A 22,478-nucleotide genomic window follows, 5' to 3' on the forward strand; every position below is an offset into this window, starting at 1 on the left:
AGTTGGTAATGTCATATATGATCGATCAATTGAAAATCCCAGAATATGTATCCTAATTTCAAAAAATATAACAGCCTTTCCTATTACAGATCTGATAACAAGAGATCTGTCTGCAGCTATTATGAAAGTGGCATTACAGCAAGAATCAAGAAATCTTTATTGTCTTTAAGCACTTGACAATGCAATGGACAACGACACTTTTTATTATATTTAAAAGGCCTACTCCTATCACACATTTAAAATCCCATAATACAAGTGTAATGATTAGACAGTAAGTCAAAGTAAATTTTATATGAACATGTGAATAACGCCACAATTTGGTGATTAAAAAGAAAATAAAAGTAAAAATGGTATTAGCAGCATCTCGTTAAATATGTATAACATATCTAAAACATTATATACAGAATAAATTAAATAGTAAATAAAAACAATAAATATGTAACAATAAAACAATAATAAGTAACAATAAATAGATAACAATGCAAAAAATTAAAATTAACAATAAAATAGGTTTAACAACAATAAATAAATAACAAGAGATAACTATCAACAAAATCATAGGTAACTATTAAAAAATTAAAGTACTAATATCACAGGTTAAGTAGTCATTTAAAGAATAAAATGTGTTATCAACAAGCCAATCACTCACATTTTTAAATCTACTAATAGACACATGCCATGCTTTTTCAGGAAGTTTATTAAAAAGTTTAATCTTCATATAAATAAAAGTGCCTTTGGTTTTCTCCAATCGAACATTCATCTGTTCAAGCATATATTTTTTTCTTGTACAGTAGGAGTGTATTTCTTGACTACTAATAAAACTATCTAATTGTTCCTTGATACTAAGTAAAGTACAATACTTAAATATACAGGGATGGAAGGGTCATAATTCTAAATTTTTTAAAAAGTGGGACACGAGAAACTCTATTGCCAACATTTGCAATAATTCTAATTACTTTCTTTTGCCAAATGAAAGCAGTTTTAGCACTAGTACTGTTTCCCCAAAGTGTTACACCATACCTGAGCTGGGAATGGAAAAAGGCATAATATGCTGTGACTAACATTTCAATACTGATATTATACTTTAGTTTCCTGATAAGGTATGTAACCCTAGCTAATTTTTTCCAAAGGAAACTTACATGTGCATCTCATTTTAATCGATTATCCATGTATATGCCTAATAGCTTAATAGGTTCTGTGTACTTACTATTAAGGACACAATTTCGATCAAGAGTAAAAATTAAATTTTCTGTTTTACTATTATTTACTACCAAAAGGTTGGCTTTAAACCACTTAATAGCTTCAGTCATTGCCTGCTCCTGTTCTAAAATTAAAGTTTCCAGATGTTTATTGCTATTTAAAATAGTTGTATCATCTGCATATAGAACAGACCTAAAAGGCATATTAAATGAAAAATCATTTATTGCTACTACAAAAAGAAAAGGAGCGAGTACTGAGCCTTGTGGTACTCCTAGGAACATTTTGGAAACCAGATACATCTTTATTTTGTGAAACCATCTGCCTTCTATTTTGTAAATTAATATGAAGAAAATAAACGTAATTCATTATTTTTCATGCCATAAAAATGTAGGAGGTGAAAGAGGTTACCATAGCATCAGACTACTTTGGCAAACCGTCAACGAGCTGTACACCAAAAGAAATAGAAAGAGGAGATAGGGGGACAATAACTGACCCACAGTAATCCTAATCTTCCAAATGGAGAGGATACAGAGTGTCTCTAGCCAAAGAGTTAGAAGAAATAGAACCCTTCCAGAAAAATGAATTTAACTTAGAAAGGTCTACACAATTAGTAGAACAAGCTATAACAAAGGCATACGAGAAAAACTGCCCTATCAGACCAAACAGGCGGAAGGTAGACGTGCCGTGGTAGACTGGGAGGTTAGAGACACTAAGAAATACACCTAGGAAATTACTGAAAAGGGCAAAAAAGATAGACAATTGGATTCATTATCTACACGCCCAAAACGAAGATAAAAGAGAACTAAGAAAGAACAAAAAAGAACCAGAAGGAATTTTTACACAAAATTAAACAGCCTATCAGAGGCTTCCAGGCTTGAAAAAACTCTCCAAACTGATCACACCAACCCTATGGGATCCATAGTAAAAGGCAACAGTGACCTTACAGTGAACAAGGAGACCTTAGAACTGCTTCTCGAGACGCACTTTCCGGGGGTCACTTGAGTGTAATTAAGGATATTTATTCTCCAATCGAGGGGAGATCCATTCGAGAAATTGCTAAAGCCAGTAAACGGTCTAAAAACTATTCACACACAAAAGAATTAAATGGGTAATAAGATCATTCAAGCCACTTAATTTTCCTTGGCAGATCCATATACACAGTCAAGGAGTTCCTGGACTGGAGGAACAAATAGAACACTACTAAACTTATTATTTACATTTATTTAAAACTTGTTATCTTGACTCAAGACTGTACTCAATGAATATGTGAATAATGAATGATTTATGAATGATCTATGTTCTGTAATGATTTAGTTTTGGAAAATAGAGGGTCCAGTCCCACCTTTATTACCAGAACTAGACAAGTGGGCAAAAAGGATAGACTATTGTATTCCTTATCTACACGCCCAAAACGAATATAAAAGAGGACTAAGAAAGAACATAAGAAGAACCAGGAGGAATTTTTGCAAAAACATAAAAAGCCTACCAGAGGCTGCTAGGCTTTAAAAGCTCTCCAAACTGATCACACTAACCCTATGGGATCCTTAGTAAAGGCCAACGGTGACCTTACAGTGAACAAGAAGGAGACCTTAGAACTGCTTCTCCAGACGAACTTTCCGGGGGTCACTTGACTGTAATTGAGGATATTTATTCTCTAATCAAAGGGGAAATCCAGTCGAGACATTGCAAAAGCCAGACAGTGGTCTAAAAACTATTCACACACGAAAGAATTAAATGGGTAATATAATCATTCAAGCCATTTAAATCTCTTTGGCAGATCTATATACACAGGTCAAGGAGTTCCTGGACTGAAGAAGCCAATAGATCACTACTGGATTTATTATTTACATTTATTTAAAACCTTCTTTAAAACTTGTTATCGCGACTCAAGATTGTACTCAATGAATATGTGATTGATGATTCATTTGATTTGATACTTAAGTGTTGTATTTTCATGCGTGCGCACATGGGAACTGCCTGATCCAATTCTTGACTTCTTTGATTATTCCAATCAGGCTGAGCTGATCTGGCGGGATTATTTCTGATTATCCTTACCACACTCCTTTTTTATTTCGTTCTACCCTAATCTAGCGGGAAAACCTCTAAATAGTCTAGTATTTACTATACTTTACTGCAACTAAACCTAATTTCTCTCTTTATCCAAGCCAAAGTGGGACAGCATATGCCGAGGGCTAAGTGATCAAAGGTGTGTTTAGTCGTTAATATGCTAACTCTGGACACCTGGCGACCTCCAGTTTAAACATAGCCTTCCTCAAGTATACCGGGACTATGCTTAGGATGACCTTTAAATCTCCGCTACTTGTGGTAAAATAATGAGTAAAGAAATACCAAAAAAATTAACAAACCGGAGAGCACTAGCATCACTCAAAAAGAGGAAGTATGCGCGTAAGTACATGCCTTATACATAAACCTCCACTACGCTAAGAGAAAAACCGACATCTTGGGTAGGAGGTTTATCTCAACAGGCCTGAATAACGCAAAAATCCAGGAACCTTGGATCAACAGAGGTTGCATCAGAGGATTGACGACTCAAGTTAATAATCTCATATATGATCGATCAATTGAAAATCCCACAACATGTATCGTAAATTCAAAAAATAAAACAGCCATTCCTATTACAGATCTGAAAACATGAGATCTGGTGGCGACTGCTGTGCAAGTGGTATCACAGCAAAGGGGTGAAAGAGGTTACCATAGCCTCAGCCTACTTCTGCAAACCGTCAACAAGCTGCCCACCAAAAGAAATGGAAAGACTATTACAGAGCTGCAGAGAAGAAGGTTCGGCCATAATTCTTGGCTGTGACTACAATGCTCACCATACGTACTGGGGAGGCACAAACATAACCCCAAGAGGAGAGGAACTTCTACAGTCATGTTCCTAAAAACATAAGCAGGCTACCAGAGGCTGCCAGGCTTGAAAAAACTCTCCAAACTGATCACCCTATAGGATCCTTAGTAAAGGCCAACAGTGACCTTAAAGTTTAACAATATGGAGACCTTAGAACTCCTTCTCGAGACGCACTTTCCGGGAGTCACTTGACTTTAATTGAGGATATTTATTCTCTAATCGAGGGGAGATCCAGTCGAGAAATTTCAAAATCCAGATACAGTCTTAAAGACTATTCACACATTAAAGAATTAAATGGATAATAAGGTCATTCAAGCCATTTAAATCTCCTGGGGCAGATGGCGTTTTTCCTAGCCCTTTTTCAAGAGGGGTTGGACATTTTATTAACACTTAGAGTGCTAATCCCGTAATTTTACGGAACGGCGAAACTTCCGAAGAATGCTAATCCCGTAGTTTTACGTGGTTGTCATTTCAATTGGTATTATATTACATCGTCCGTATTTAAACGGGTTTTGCCTACTCTACAATGTTATTTGGGTTTTTTAGTAACACAATTCACCGCTAGAAAGCGTCAGATGTATTGTATGAGGTTAATGACAAAGCAACTTCGGTCGCGTTGTTTACGTGCCGCTGACGTGACGTTCGTTGCAGCTGGCAGTCGATGTCGCAATCATGGATTCTCGCAGCTTGAACGACGTTGAGATCAGTGATGTATTAGATGTGATAGTTTATTGGTGTAGATAGTATTTTTGACAATTCTGACATTGATCCTGATTTAATGGAAGAAGATTAGACACATACTTCAGGTAAGAATAAGTAAGTCTATTTATCATATAAACATCAGTCTAAAAGTTTGGTTATGTTATTGTTTTCGTGAATCAAACTATAAATTGTATTATAATAAATTAACTTTATTCAACTAATATTCTATTCTTATAAATAAAATGAAAATATATTCATATTTTACATAGTATATTATTATTTTACAGATGCTGAAAACAGTGCTGACAGCGAAAGTGATGATGCCGACGAATCAATATGACGGCATAGTTTTTTCTCAAAAAACTACAAAACATAAAAACATGATTTATATTATTCAAAGGACAGTTTATATTTGTAAATGGGTCATTGTAAATAATTGTATATATGCTTAGTTTAGTAACTTAGATAAAAAACTGTCTCAAAAAATAATTTTTTTTTTAAATAAATGTTTTTAAAAAACATTTTTTGTGTGTAGTTTTTTAAAAAAACCACTAACAATCTCACGTTAAAAGAAAGACGAAAGTAGGCTGAATTAAGGCATGTAAGTATTTTTCTCATACCTTAAATACTTTTTTTTAAATAAATTTTTGAAAACCACCCAAAACGCCCAGCATTCTACAGAGTTTACATGTCATTTAGGGCCAGCACTCAAAGTGTTAAATACTTTTATCATTATGTTCAGAAGTAGTTACCCCTTATAATATATACCAAAAAACTGGAGGACAGCACTTGTGGTGATCATGCGGAAAAAAGACAGCGATCCAACTCAATCCAACTCGTGAAAACTATGGAAAAAATAATAAACAGATACATTTGGGATGAAATTTTACAAGTCCACCCACTTAGTCCCACTCAACATTCTTACATAGAAGATAAATCAATGACCACCGTTCTCCACAGCTTAGTGGGAGCGGTGGAGAACACCTTCGACGAAATGAAAGCCCTAGTCAGCGTCTTTATGGACATTGAAGGAGCTTTCGACCGAGTTGCATATCAATCTTTGGAGACTGTTATGGGACGTTTTGGAGTTCCCTCAGATGTAGTCAAATGGATAGTAGCCCTCCTAGAAAGCAGACAAGTAAAGGCATAGTACGGAGACGAATCTGCCGCAATCACGGCCCGGAAAGGCTGCCCTTAGGGGGGAGTTCTGTCACCTCTCCTGTGGGCGATGGTGGGTGATGGATGATCTTCTTAGTAAAGCAGAGGAGAGGGGAACAAGGCTACTATGTTATGCGGACGACCTAATGCTTATGGTCAACGGGAAAAAGAAAGGCACTCTGGAACGCATAAATCAAGAAGAACTAAACGTCATAAGCAAGGTGTCATGGGGAAGGTCTACGGATCAACCCATCTAAAACAAATATGATAACCTTTACCAGGAAAAGAAAGTTCCACCTTACACAACCTGTCCTGGAAGGAATCAGTATAAACCAAACAAAAGATGTGAAATACCAGGATATAATCCTGGATGAGAAGCTCACTTGGAACTCACATATTGAAAACAGAATATCCAAAGCGACAATGGCCCTTGGGGCCTGTAAGAGACTATCTGGATTTAAATGGGGATTGAAACCCAAATTGATATTTTGGATTTACGAAACTATAATAACACCGATGGTCACATATGCTGCCCTTGTGTGGTGGCCGAAAGTAGAACAAACAACAGCTGCTAAAAGGCTACAAAGTCATCAAATGCTAGCTTGCTTAAGCATTACAGGAGCGATGAGCTCCTGCCCAACACTAGCAATAGAAGCGGTCCTGGGATACACTCCTCTGGGGCAGGAGGTGATGAGAACAGCCGCTCTAAGTGCAATGATGCTTCTAGGAACAAAGGTAATAAATACTACCTCCTTAGAAGACCACATGAAGATAATGCAGGTATTTCCTGAAAGTGAAATGCTAACTAATGTGACAGATGCAATTTTTAAGAAATACTCCTTTAAAACCCATATACGGTCTCCATCGATGGAAGAGAGAATTGGATTAAAAAGGAGGCCTACCCTACAAAAGGAGTCCTGAAGTTTTACACAGATGGTTCACGCCTTAACTCTAGGGCAGGATACAGAATATACAGACCAGGAGTTAACATGGCAGAGTCACTGGGAAAACATGCCGTGGTTTTTCAGGCGGAGGTCATGGCAATACTCATGTTCCAGAAGACTCATATAAATGAGGACAAAAGGATTAAAATACTTAATACTTTCTAATAGTCAGGCTGCACTAAAGGCACTTTATACCTGTTCGTTTGTCTTGAAAGAAGTCTGGGAATGTAAGAATGCTCTAGCTGAGCTGTCAACGAATAACAGAATAACACTTGGTTGGGTACCGGGTCATGAAGGCATTCATGGTAATGAACAAACAGACATCCTCGCCAAAAAGGGAGCGGAGTCCATAATGGTGGGGCTTGAGCCAGGTTGCGAGATAGCTTTCTTTAACAGCAAAGCTCTGGTCAAAGATTGGGCAAAGAGAATAAGAAACATTAATTGGAGTAGAGCTTACGACTATCCAAATGTTTATCCCTCCTTACGTTAAAGGGTGGACAGCTCTCTTGGATCAGAATAAGGAGGATGTAAGACTGATATTAAGGATGTTGACAGTCGGAATCTTATTAGAAATTCGGAAAAGATTCCTGGGAGCATATCTCCTCAGCCCCAGGGACATGAGAGAATAGGAGATCTCAATCTGATCGGTTTTTGCAAAAGCCTCGGACTTTAAGGACACAAAATTAAATTAAGGGAGGTGGCGCAAAAGTCCTTTTAGAACAAAGCGTGCGAACAAACTGTCCTTATCCCTTAAGACCAAAACAAATCACTGCAAGCAATGAAATAGAATAACTTAAAATGAGCTTTAACACTGCATACAATATGGCAAAACAATACTGCCTTAAAAATGACCTAGTTCTGAATGAAAATAAATCAAACCAGCTCATATATATTGCACATCAAAATAATCACCAAGGTCTACCAGAAATTGAAACATTAAGTTCTACTAAATATTTAGGCACTATCTTCGACAACAACTTGTCCTAAACATCACATGTAAACTACCTATGCCAAAAACTTAGCTCTGGCCTCTATGCTGTAAGAAGAATTATACAGATAAGCAAAAAAGAAGCAACTCTGACAGTGCGCTACTCGATGTTCCAGACACATCTTACATATAGACTAGCGGTATGGGGAAGCACAAGTACAACCAATTTTTAGCGAGTGTTGGTTATCCAAAAGAAAGCCATAAGAGCACTAGCTTAGCAGAGCTACTAAAACCTAAAGACACGTTCAGAGAAGCATTTAAAGAACTTAAAAATTAGCCTAAATGACCAATAAGTGACGTCACAAGAATTGACCAAAACCGCACGACAATCTCACAGATAATTAACTCTGTACAAGTAACATCAGTAAATCTGTCACAGTTGGTTCAATAAATTTATGCTAGTGCCAACAGTGTACTGTACCTGCTGATCCACCTCACCCAACAGCTGGTGTATTGTATTACTGCAAACAAGCTAAGATTACTCTTATTGGAGCAAAGTCGACTCTTAGACAAAATTACCGTGGTATTGCAATTTGATTTGACAAGGGAATTGATAGCCTAAAATACATAACATTTATAATTATTACAATAGGCATCAGACAAACCTAGCTTAAAACACTGTATTACCATTTATTAATTACAGCAATAGGAATTGGACAAACCTGGCTTAAAAGAACTGTATTAGTATCTTATTAATTACTGTAAAAAAATGACACCTGGAGATGAAATTCATTTTAGTAGTGGGGACATTGTTTTTGCTAAACTAAAAAACTACCCATACTGGCCAGCAATTATAGAATCTATTGCAATATCAGACAATAAGTCAAAAACTCCAAAGTTCAACATAACATTTTTTGGAGACTACACAACAACCACTGTCAAACAAGCTGCTTTAGACCCGTATATTGAGAGTAAACCAATACACGGCATACCTAAAACCGATAATGCGAGAAATAAAACATTTAATGATGCTCTCAGAGAAGCAGAAGCTGCTTTTAGAAGCCATAAAAAAGTGGGTAAAACTAATGTAAAAAAACCTCAGGAAACAGGATTTGAAAATAACTACAACAATGATAACATAATAAAATCAATACCACACAGTGCCAGTGACAATTCTTCCTCAACTCACTCTTCTGAAAGCCATTTAATATCAAAGTCTCTCAGCTGAAATGAAATCCTTTGCAATTCCATCATAGTTCTGGAGAACAGTCTCATCGAAGACGAAGATGATAAACTCACTATGGCTGCGACAATAGGTTCAGCACTGTTGGAGGAAAACAAATTTTTAAAAGAACAACTAACTAATGTAGAAAACTAGTTGAAAACTATTGAGACAACATGCCTCCGCTGATTTCATAGAACAAGCTGACAACAAACCAAAAGCCATGAGGAAAATAGATAACAACGCCCGTAACAAAAATAAGAGCTCCGCAGACAACATAACAGTAAACATAAATGGACAACTTTCACACAACCCTCAAGAAATCGCCAACTATCTGAATTCATTTCTTTGTCACTGTGGCTTGAACCACATGAAACAGCATTAATGGAAACAATAACAGAAACAAGCAAGAGGTTAAAGACACAATCAGGAAACTTAAATAAAAAAACTCAGCAGGTATCTATTCCAAAGTACTAAAATTCTGTGCTGATGAACTGGCTCTACCATTGGTTATCATATTCAACAAATCTTTTAAAGAAAAGTTTCCCTCAAAACCAAAAATTTCCAAAGTTTTCCCTAAAACATGATGCGAACAATTATATACCAATTTCACTAATTCCAACATTCTCAAAACTATGTGAAAGAATCGTACTCCAAAGACTCCTTGATCACTGTGCACAGCACAACCTGCTAAATAAAAACCAACATGGATTTACAAAAGGGAAATCAACTACTAAGGCATTGATCAAACTAATTGATTCCGTCACAGATAGCATTGAAGAGGGAAATTTGACCACAGCCTTGTTTCTTGATTTAAGCAAAGCATTCAACTGCCTCAGCGACAACATCATTCTGAAGAGACTAGAACTGCTTGGGATAAAAGGGACAGCAAATGATTGGTTTGGTAGCTACTTAAAGGACCGTACACAACTAGTTGAGCTCAACCACTCGTCAAACGGCATTACAAAGGCAATCAGGTCAAAAGCTCTTCCAGTGCTGAGAGGTGTGCCACAAGGCTCCATACATTTTCATACTTTTCAATAATGACCTTCCCCAACACTTAGGAAATTATTGCACATCTCTTATATATGCCGACACCACCATACTCCTGAACCAACAATCTACAGATAGTCTTGCCGTCTCATCTTACATAGCACTCAACATGGCCATCCAGTATTGCTATGGAAATGATCTTGTAGTAAACCCATCAAAGACTAATCAGATTGCTTTTGGAAGAAGAGCACTAGAAGTCCCACATTCCTCATATCAGTATTGAAGGGCAGCTGAAATTTCTTGGCGTAACAATAGATACCGACCTAAATTAGATCAAATATATAGAAAACCTTATCAAAAACTCAACACCGGGCACTTTGTGAGTAAACAAATTCTTACTCTCAGTAGCCCAGAAACTTCAAAAATAACCTACTTTTCTATGTTTGAATCTCACCTGCATTATGGTCTACTGCTTGGGGGGGAACTACTGCTTCAAATCTTCAACGAATACTAATCAGCCAACTCAAGAGTTAGCTCACAGCCAACTCACTGCTGTTAAACATGTCAACCTCCAACACTACACCAATACACCAACAGGTGGCAGACAGACAGATGGAGTAAGTGTGTCAAGCGGCTGAGTGTACTGACCTCACCTGCTGACAGTGCGGCTGGTGATAACTGACCTCAGACATCTGCTTGCTACTCACTGCTGACTCCTAATGAGACCTATAATCCTACAATTGCCGCACTAAACCTCTTTATATAAACATAAAATTTTTCTTGCTGCTTACCATTCAAACTACAGTGAGATACTGATTCAAAATGTCCACAAAGTATCCATGTGGTAACTGTGGCATTGGAGTCAGATTTTCTGGAATAAAATGTACAGGTTTATGCAATAACTGGTACCATGCAGGCTGTCAAAATATTTTAGATAAGGTCCTGAAAAAATTAACTCGCCAGGAAATTGGAAAATGGAAATGCACAAACTGCAGTGCTGACAAACAGCCACAGCTATTAAACCAAGTACTCACTGACTCACTCTCTCTAAATAGCTCTGATACCATTCAGGAACTAGAAAAAAGTCTCATTGGAAATAACTTTTTAGAAAACTCAAACAGTCGGGAGGATAAATTAGAAATGGCAGCAAAAATTGGATCAGCATTAGTAGAAGAAAATGAACTCTTAAAAGACGAAACACTCAAGCTAAAGACCAAACTGAGCATTATGGAAGAAAAACTTGAAGAAATGGGAAATGAGGAAAAGAAACATCTACATAAAATTGAAAACCTCCTACAACTGAATGCAGATGTTGAAGCTCAGCTCACTAAAGAGAAGAAACTTTCCCAAGAAGCGCAATTTATCTATGAGGAACATGATTTACAACTTAGTCAACACATGGATAGCTATGTAAAACGAATAGCAGAGCTTGAAAAAACTGTTTTAACTCTGCAAAAGAAAATTGAAAATCAAGAAACCAAGACTTTTCATGATTCCGAGACACAAACTTCCCCTTCATCCGAAATAATCAAAGATAGTCCTCCCTCATCCCTCCTATTTGAAATGTCCGGTATCAAAACAAAACTTGATCGGATGGAGATAGCTATTAATACCCTAGCTATAAATACTTTAACTTCAGGAGACAGACAAACCTGCAATGAAAAACTGAATAACACCTTGACAGAGGTAGACCTGACTTCAAGAACCAAGCAAACCTGCCAAGAAAAACTGGAGAACTCTTTAACAGACATAAGAACACACTCGACTTCAGGAACCAGCCAAACCTGTAATGAAAAACTGTACGCTTTGACAGAATGTAGCCCACATCACCAGACTTCAGGAATCAGCCAAACCTGTAATGAAAAACTGTACGCCTTGACAGAATGTAGCCCACATCAGACTTCAGGAACCAGCCAAACCTGTAATGAAAAACTGTACGCCTTGACAGAATGTAGCCCACACCACCAGACTTCAGGAACCAGCCAAACCCGTAATGAAAACCTGTACGCCTTGACAGAATGTCAGAGGGAGATAAATAAATTGAGACTGAGAGAAAACAACAGGACACCGGAATCAAAACTCGTGCCAAATGCAGAAACACAAACCATAGAAACAACTATTAAAGAACATCTTGCACCTCTGTCTCTGGAAGTGATGCAGCTGAGGTCCGGCCAGGGCAGGATGGAGCAATTGATGGAGAGTTTGAGCATTAAGCTTGAGCTACTTGCTAGGACTACTCCACCGGCATCCCTCAACATATGCACTTCTGTGGAACAGACACACCTTGAACATAATGCCATAGCCAAGATGAGAAATCCTGAAGAAGTGGAAGAAAACCACTACAGTGTCTCCCTTCAGATGGCAAAAGCTAATGCCCTCCTTAAAAAGAACACCATAATGAAACCATCTCTGGAGTCTATATTGACGAGTCAGGAAGGAAAAACAACAGGAAATACAAATGCCTTCAAAGTGCAAAGAGAACCACCTATTACAGCTAAGAAATTGGGTACTGATGAATCTCTAGAGAAATTCTTTATGGACAACATAGAAAGTGCCATGAAAATAAACATGAACTATTTCTCACCCCCCACCAAGCAGCATCTTACATCTGGAACTGCATCAGAAGATACCACATCAAACCTAAATACTTTTTTAGAGCTCAGACAAATGAAAGAGGTCAAATTAAAGAAACAGTCTCTGTAACGAATATATCCATCCTCCATCAAAATGTGGATGGCCTGGGAAGTAAGATAAACAGAGTATCTCACCTACTAGATGAAATACATCCACATATCCTCATCCTGTCTGAACATGGCCTTCAAACTGAACAATTGGAAAATACAAGAATCCCTGGATACTCTCTTGCAGCTCACTTTAGCAGAATAGAACATAGGAAGGGAGGTGTGGCAATATTTGTTGATAATACAATGACTGACACAACAAATTCCTGTGACATCTCACAATGTTGTAAAGAGCTCATTTGTGAGGCAGCTGTAATAAGAACTACCCTAGGTAAACGACATCTCAATATCATTGGTGTCTACAGATCACCCAGCGAAAACTTGGAAACAGGACTGGAAACACTCTCATTGATACTGGATGAGGTGGAAGCAGAGAAGTACCATACAGTCATACTGGGAGACATAAATGTAAACAGCATGATACAGGACAGAGATAGTAGAATGCTGAGTGAGATGCTAAATACTCATAATATCATGAGAATGAACCTCCCCCCAACTAGAATTACTCCTACTAGTCAAACATCGATAGACTGTGTATGCTCGAATCTCTCTGCAACTGACATGACTACAACAATCATCATGACAGGCATCTCAGACCATACTGCACAAATGAGCACAATTAACATCAAAATACCCAAGCCTACTATTCTCAGCAAAATGACCAGAATCATGAATGAAAAAAACTTAAATACACTGAAGGCATTGCTACATAATGAAAATTGGGAAAATGTCTATGGAGCTCAAACAACCAACGAAGCATACACCTTTCTAATTAATACCATCACTACATCAATGGACTATGCCTGCCCAAAAAAAAAAATCCGAATTTGGAAAGGGAAAAAAGGCTGTATCTTTGCGGATGAGGAAGCTTCCAGACTTAAAAAAGATTACCTAAACTGTCTTACAAACTATGAAACTACAGGGCAGCACCACTATAAGACTGAAGCACATCAAATTAAAAAAGAATATGACCTCAGACTCAGATTTCTTAAACAGCAAGCGTCCAAAAACTATATTGAACAATCAGGCAATAAGTCAAAGGCTATCTGGCAAGTAATAAACGGACAACGTAAAATACAAGCACCTACAAGCAAACAATTTCAACTTAGTATTAATGGCAAAACGACAGAAAATATTAGAGAAATATCTGACCATCTAAATCTGTTTTTTACTAACATTGCTGATCAGACAATTAGAAACAACCCTACCTTTGACAGGGAAAATCTTACAATAGCAGAAACCAATCATGATTTTCTACATTTACCTCTCACAAATGAGAAAGAAATCAGTGATATTATAAACAAATTAAAACCTAAAACATCCTCTGGTATTGATGATATACCAGCGAAACTGTTAAAACACTGCAGTACTGAATTAATACCACCCCTGACACATGTTGTAAATATGTCCCTGACACAAGGACTTTTCCCCTCAGCACTTAAGCAAGCTAAGGTCTACCCTAAGCTAAAGAAAGGAAGTGCACTGGAAGCCAGTAACTACAGGCCTATCTCCTTGCTCCCAACATTCTCCAAGGTAATAGAGAAAGTGGTTCTCAGAAGACTCATGAATCACTGTGAGACTAAGCACCTCTTGACAGGTAAACAGCATGGATTTCTTAAAGGCCGCTCTACAACATCAGCCATCATTGCTCTAGCTGAATTCATTGTTGAAAACTTGGAATCAGGAAAGTTGGTTACAAGCATTATGTTGGACTTTAGTAAGGCTTTTGACTGCCTGGGCCACAGTCTGCTCCTTGGCAAGCTTGGAAGTTTGGGTGTCGGGGGTACTGCTATGAAGTGGTTCAAAAGTTATCTGGAGGGCCGCAGTCAGGTGGTAGAGCTGACAGAAATAAATAGAGGGCTCTCACAGGCTATAAGATCAAACCCTCTTCCCATAAAAAGGGGTGTGCCGCAGGGCTCGGTACTGGGGCCAGTGTTGTTCATACTCCTTACAAACGATATGCCGCGGTACTTGGGAGAACACTGTGAAGCTGTAATGTATGCGGATGACACAACGCTGTTACTTGCTGAACACTCACCAGATGAACTCGCCGTACAGTCGTATATTGCACTGGAAATGGCTTACCAATACTGCCATGAGAACGATCTTGCCGTGAATGTTTCCAAAACCAAGCAGCTGGCTTTCGGGAGAAGAGGGGTCTTGGTTCAAACTGTGCCTGGTGTGTCTTTGGAAGAATACTCTGCATTTCTTGGAGTAATTATAGACAACCAAATCTCTTGGTCTCGGCATATAGATGCCTTAACAGCTAAACTCAGCTCCTGTATATATGTCCTAAAGCGCATCAGACAATCAGGTAGTCTAGAGACTGCTATGATCGCCTATTATGCGCTCTTTCAGTCACACCTGCAATATGGGCTGGCTGTTTGGGGAGCATCAACAGCAACAAACACAAAACGCATCTTAGTATTGCAGAAAAGAGCAGTGAGAATACTGGCCGGTATAAACTCTACAGACTCATGCAAAGAAGTTTTTGCAACATTAAAAATAATGACTGTCATCTCCCTTTATATAAAAGAAGTAGTGTTGTATGTTGATGCAGGAACCCTCCCACAAGGCTCAAATATCCACAGCTACAACACCAGATATGCCACACACTACACAATGCCTCGCCATCACCTCACACTGTACGAGAAGACACCAGCGTATATGGGAAGAAAACTCCACAACCTCCTGCCAAATGAGCTCAGGACCCTAACGGGAACAAGACTGAGACTGCTCTGACAGCATGGCTGATCGCCAAACCTTTTTATACGCTGGAAGAGTTCCTGCAATGGAAGAACTGAAAACTGTCCATTCTCTTCTTCTTTTCATTTTTAAAATGTTTGACGCCATTGTATTTCTTGACGAAACTGCAAATAAAGAAAATGTCTATGTCTATGTCTATGTCTATGTCTATCATACAAAGAAAATGTATTAGGACACTGGCTGGTATCCAACCTCTTGAAAGCTGAGAGAGGCATTCAAATCTCTGAAGATTCTCACTGTCATTTCACATTAAAGAAGTAATTTAATGTATGCTGATGGGAAAATCTTCCAAGAAGCAATGCTGTACACCACTGCAATACCAGAAATTCTGAACTCTACAACCTTCCAGCACATTGTCTGAGACTTTACGAGCGAAAATCTTCGAACGCGGGTGTGAAGCTCTACAACCGCCTACCACCTCACCTGTTGTGCAAAAAAGGAAAGGATTTGAAGGCCGCTCTACATAAATGGCTTATAGAACGCCCATTCTACACGCTAGAAGAGTTTCTGCAAACATCCTTCGCCTAATGTTAATGTATTTATGACACTATTTATAATCTCAAAGATTGTAAATAAAGATATGCTAATTCACATTCATTCTCTATCAAATACAACAAAAAATAGCCCTGACATTTGTGTTCACAGAAACAAGTTTGGCGTGCATTCTTTTGGCTTGTTATTTTTTTTAAATCATATGTCCTCCTACCATTTTCATAGTAAATAACAACAATGTTAATACTATTAATAATAATAATAATAATAACATAAAACAACTTATATGAAATGTTGTAATTAATTGCTGCATAATATGTGTTCTTTTTTGTAGTATTTTTGTAAGTCTTTTAATATAATTTGAAGTCAGACAATTAATAAATACTAAAGCAACAATTACAAACAATACAATAATTCAATTGTGATATTAGCAATCATCAAGTAACAGGTATAAACTAACTAAAGTGATTAGTAAAACCGAGGACATCAGTATTAAAAGGGTTAAATTACATACAACACTACATTATATACCAATCATATTTACAAACTAATAAATATACAGAGTGTCCTACGAAGAGGTTAAAATGTTTGATTTTATATTACTTGCCCATTTATGCACAGAATGTTTTCAAAGTCTACACAATTAATAAAGTATGTTTTAAATATATTCTGTGAAAATTGAAACTCCGTAACAATTTTATAAACAAAATGGTGACATATTGAAAATTTTACCATTTCGCCTCCTATGAAAATTCATTTTTTGTGTATTACGGTACCTGATTTATTAGCTGTGTTGCAGTTTTAAAGAACAGCTGTTTAGTGACGCTCATTTTACGGTTCCAGAAATGGATCAAGCAATCTTCCAACAAGATGGTGCTCCTCCTCACTTTGCAAATCCTGTCAAGCGCTTACTAAATAACAACCTTCATGACCGTTGGATTGGTCGTGGAAGTTATTTTTATATTGGCCACCCCAATCCCCAGATTTAACTGTGTGTCATTTCTTTCTATGGGGTTACTTAAAGGAACAAGTTTATACTCGTAGCTTCAATAATGATGAGGAATTAAAGCAATCAGTTGAAGAGGAACTTCTCCGGATACCGCAGAATTTCTTTGTAAGAGCTTACGATTCATTTTTTAAGTGCTGTTATGTGTCGCTGTTGATGGATAAATATTTTCTGATTAAAAGGCTTTGTTTCTCTAGAATATGACAAAACCAAAATTACTGCTTTTGTACTGTTTTTAAAGTACAGTTTTTCAAAATGCCACCATTTTGTTTCAACAATTGCTAGACAGCTGAAAATTTCAGCTGTTTACGAAATTTCGTAAACATTGGTAACATAAATTTGGTAACATATTGTATTTATGGTGTTGGATTGTTTTCTCTCTAGTTACATATACATATGTTTATTAACACCTTCACTGCAATAGGAAACTACAGACTTTCTGCCATAACCGATATGTTGATGTATTGTAGGAAAAAAGAAAATCACATGATATTTAAACAATTGGTTTATAGTAATGAATAGTTGTATTATACTGGGACCAAGAACATAGTCAGAAAAAAATTTTGGGGGGTCCATAAAACTGATATTTTTCCCCAAAGGAGACAGAGTAAGGCCCCATTTTCTTCCTTAAAAAGTTCTTATTCCATCTATGTTGAGAACGATTTTTCAGCAGTACATGTCAGTAATACTGAATTATTTCAATAATAATAATCGTTTACTAAAAAATTAATTACAAATTTGGGGTGGTCCGGACCCCTTGGACTCCCTCGATGGCTACGTCCATGACATTGCTGGGTTTGATGTCTGTATAGACCACATTTTGACAATATGGCTTATAAATTTGCGCATTTGCAATAATACTATATTATATTTAGTCAAACCCGCACTACTTATTCAAAAAGTCGAATTTCAATGTTTTAACAAGGCTGTTAAGTGAATTTAAATGTAGATGATTTATTTTAAGGCATTTAAATAAAATCTGTGCTTATTATTATTAGTAGTAAGCACTATACAAACTAGGAAATCATAAAGCTTATCTGTGAAACTCCTTTCAATGTGTTAATGGTAAATTGATTTGATATACACCAGGGTGTGTAATAAATTGTGCATGTTTAATGTTTTAACACAACATTCTTCTATTAAATTTGTATCTGCCTTTGTTCTTATTCACCTCCTTTTTGAGAAGGTTTAGAAACTCCTCTCTCTCTCTCTCTCTCTCTTTGCAAGAAATTGTAATAGAAAACTGCAATATTTTAAGTTATTTTACAGCCTTGACAACAGAATGTCTTATCATGTACCAGTATACATATAAAATACTATTCACATTTGAATGTAGAATAGTTCTTAAACAATACACCAACCATTCATTATTATATTATGCTTCCTATATAGTGAACATAATTAAAATATATATAAAATTTATAAGTAAATTTGCATGCAGTTTTATATTTTTGTCTGTAATTAATTCAATCTTCTGTAATTAATTCAATGATTTTATATAAATTTTTCTTTTCAGCTTATTATTCTTTTTGTTTTAAGACCTGGAGATAATGGAATTTACTTTTAATTAGTAAGTAGTTAAGTGAAATTATTCACTAACATAATTAGAACGAATAAAACTAGACTATTTTTATTGCTTATAAATCAGGGATACTACTGGATGAAGTCTTTTCCCAGTGACATTCCTTTGGGATAATGCTTAGTTGTGTATAGAGCACTGCTATCACTTTGAGCTAAAGGTAAGAAGTGAGCATGAGTTGGAGCCAATGTTCCTATAAAGAAGTGGCGAGCTGAGATTTGGGAAAGAGTTTAGTAAATTATTTATTTTTATTACTATGCATTGTCTTCAGAGATATTCTTACATGAGTACATTATCTCACTGGCAAGATAAAATTGTTGAATCCCTGCAGAAGGGCAGATTCTACACCTGATCAGATTGGTGTAAAAGAAAAGAGATTTTGTTTCTAAGCGCATTTAAATACGTAGCAAAGATGTAGCCAGTATTTTAATGGTAAAATTAATCATAATTTATTAACCTTGAAAAATGCTTTGCATAGCAATAACATGTAAGAAATTTAAACACATATGGTGTCTAATATACCTTGAAAATAAAGATTTTAAATTAAATTTAATTTTAGGATAGTTGGGGCAAAACCTTTATGACTGAAATGACTAGAAATTAAAGAACGAAGCTTTCTTAAGCTGTAGTCGAGATCAAATTTTGAATGAACTTGAATTTGAATCCAAGAAAAAAAAAAAGGAATCTCAGATGTATATGGACATTTTTAGCTATGTACACTGGACTATGGTAATACAAATGTAAAATATACACTGCATTTCACTATTTCTAAACAACCCAGTACTTCTTGCTTAGAATTTCTTAAATCCCCAAGATTAAAATAATATTTAATAATATCAAGGTTAAATCATGTTTTATTACGGGTCTTAAACCTGATTGTGTGACAAAATAGATTTAAACTATATAAAACCTACAATCTACACATTTCATCTAAATTTATGGAATCCTTTTATGAAACATTGGTAAAAGTAAAACTCGGACTAAATTGATTTTAATACCATAAAAATCTAAAATTTCTTTTAGTATCATATTATGCTTTTAGTCATCACAAAATTGTTGGGTCATCATGTTTTGATTTAAGTTAGATTGAATCTATATCGGTTTTTAACAAGAATTGGTATAGAGACAAAGTATGTGCTAAGATTAAAAATATTTCACAGTTTAATCGAGTCAGAGTGGTTTTTAAGAAAACCTTTAATGGTTTTGAATAAAAAAAGAGCAAACTATAATACAATTAATTTACACCCCCGTGATAAACGTCAATATCCACCCATTCATTTGCTTACGGTCAACACTTATATTCTCAAAGGTATGGAAGGACACTTTATGACATAAAGAGATGAAATCTAGTTACTTGTATCTCTCATGTAACTTATAGTATACTACAAACAATTATATTTTTATTTTTAGTAGTTTTTCTTTTGGCCTTGTTAGAGTACTCAAAATTCTGATTCAACCTCCTACCACTTGTCACAGAATATCCATTTTACCTGTCTCTATAAATGATCATAACGGTGATCATACACGTCTTTAAACTTGTAGAATATTATTCCAACCAACAGTCCGATTCACCACCATAATGAAATTTAAGTGTGTAATTTTATTTAAATTTTCCGTTTACAAAATCTCAAAATCTAAAGGCTAAGTAAGTATAAAAAGATACAACATATTTAATATTTCTATCATAAGAGGCAATAACGAGACTGGTAAAAGTATGTCGACAAATAGGTATTGATATAAAATAAAACCACTCAAGAAATGAATTTGATTTCCTAAAATAAAATTTATAAATAAAAGTCCAAATAAACTTACCGATATTACAAATTAGTAGTCGAACCTTGCATCAAGGGAAAATACGAAGATCACTGCCAATCACACGCACTCGCAACGACCCTGTGAACATTTAGACAATGTATTCGTAATTGCATTTACTGTAATGATATGTTACATAGATATTGTTTATTTGCGTATAAACTACAGGTTCACAACATTAATAATCATATTTTATTGTTTTTACAGTTTTACACTGTCAGATAATCGGTATATCTGAAGTTTGTTGACTAAAGAGATGTAACAATATATTATGTACAAGAGTATTTCTCAGTGGTAAACACTACTAGTTAATTTCACTAAAAACTAACCATCAATGACTATTTTAAAAGCGTAACTAACCTTAAAAGTATAAAAACGAATCTAGAAAGGTATAATTAATACGAGTTATAAAACGTGTCTAGAGTTGAACGATGCAAACTACTTTACTTGCAGCTGCACACAGCATTGGACGTCGAACTGCTGGTTTATACTGTTAGATGTGGACTTCCTGAGTCTCCTGTATTTTAATAATATTTCAGACCTGGACCCAGTGATACTTGGACTTTATGAAACTGTGTTATATTTTAAATTAATATCAGATACCTGGATGTAGTGAAACCTTGACTTTATGAGACAGGCACTTTATTTGATGTAGTTTTTTTTTTTAAATCAGGTCTGGACTTAATGAAACCTGCACTCAACGTAACCCTCCCGATACAAATTCAATGCATATCGTAAATAAATGTTTACAAGATCAAGGAATAGAGAGATTGTATCAACGGATGCTAGTTTAGGTGAAACATTTATTGCACTTCCAACAGCAGGAGCAATTTTTTTTAAAGAGAAAATTAGGAATGGGAATATTAGAAAATGTGAATTTTAGCTTAATAATTATAATTGATCTGTGAACATAAATTTCAGCAAAAATCAAAAAAGGTAAGGTAAAATCTGCTTTAAGGAAGAAAACTCATTTCAATTCAATGTAGATCAAGTACACAATGGTAAACATAATTTATTAAATTTTCCTTGATTCTGAGTAGGCCTAAATTTTTCATAGATATTTCATTAATTTTTAGACAAGAGATTTTCTGTTTGGTTCATTAGACCGGATTTTGCATTGATTTACTAGTGCCCCTAAAAATTGTCCAGAAACCTCATATTATTTTCTATTAACCTTGTTTCTTGTCACACCTATTTTCGGAACTAGTTATCTTTTATGATGTACACAATGCAGAAGGTTTGTTCCAAATCAGTTCTAAACTAACTGAAATTAAAAGATTGTAAGTTTTTTTTGCAAAATTAGCCATTTGAAAAACATACTTACTTGTTGTGGAAACAATTTTAAAACTAAGAATACAAAAAACTGCATGTTTTGACAACATCTTAAGTAACAGAATTCACACATTTCACAAACTGTATTGGTAACAAACAGAAATAGCGTAAAATACTAGAATACAATTCTTTTTAATGGGTAAATTTGAAGACATAACTCAACTTGTGAATGTAACAGTTTTACTAAAAAAGTTTAATCACTCCACTAGGAACTACAACAGGCAGTAATTTAAAATACAGGCAATTTTGTAATAATGCTGAAATAAAAAAAAGGCTGAACAAAAACTGTAACATCTTTGCAAAATGTATATGAACGAAGCTTTATAACGTAAAGAGACGAAATCTAGTTACTTTGACGAAGTATGTGCTAAGATTAAAAATATTTCACAGTTTAATCGAGTCAGAGTGGTTTTTAAGAAAACCTTTAATGGTTTTCAATAAAAAAGAGCAAACTATAATACAATTAATTTACACCCCCGTGATAAACGTCAATATCCACCCATTCATTTGCTTACGGTCAACACTTATATTCTCAAAGGTATGGAAGGACACTTTATGACATAAAGAGATGAAATCTAGTTACTTGTATCTCTCATGTAACTTATAGTATACTACAAACAATTATATTTTTATTTTTAGTAGTTTTTCTTTTGGCCTTGTTAGAGTACTCAAAATTCTGATTCAACCTCCTACCACTTGTCACAGAATATCCATTTTACCTGTCTCTATAAATG

General features: G+C 35.6%; 1 protein-coding gene across 1 annotated transcript; it reads left to right on the top strand.

Moving 5' to 3' along the window:
* Positions 1-11,156: 11,156 nt before the first annotated feature.
* LOC124369665 lies at positions 11,157-12,719 on the top strand. The gene is made up of 2 exons (XM_046827716.1): positions 11,157-11,787; positions 11,923-12,719. Exons 1-2 carry the CDS (start codon positions 11,157-11,159, stop codon positions 12,717-12,719), a joined length of 1,428 nt encoding a protein of 475 aa, XP_046683672.1.
* Positions 12,720-22,478: the final 9,759 nt, after the last annotated feature.

The sequence above is a fragment of the Homalodisca vitripennis genome, chromosome X (assembly GCF_021130785.1).
Source record: "Homalodisca vitripennis isolate AUS2020 chromosome X, UT_GWSS_2.1, whole genome shotgun sequence".
In the NCBI taxonomy this organism is placed as follows: Eukaryota; Metazoa; Arthropoda; class Insecta; order Hemiptera; family Cicadellidae; genus Homalodisca; species Homalodisca vitripennis.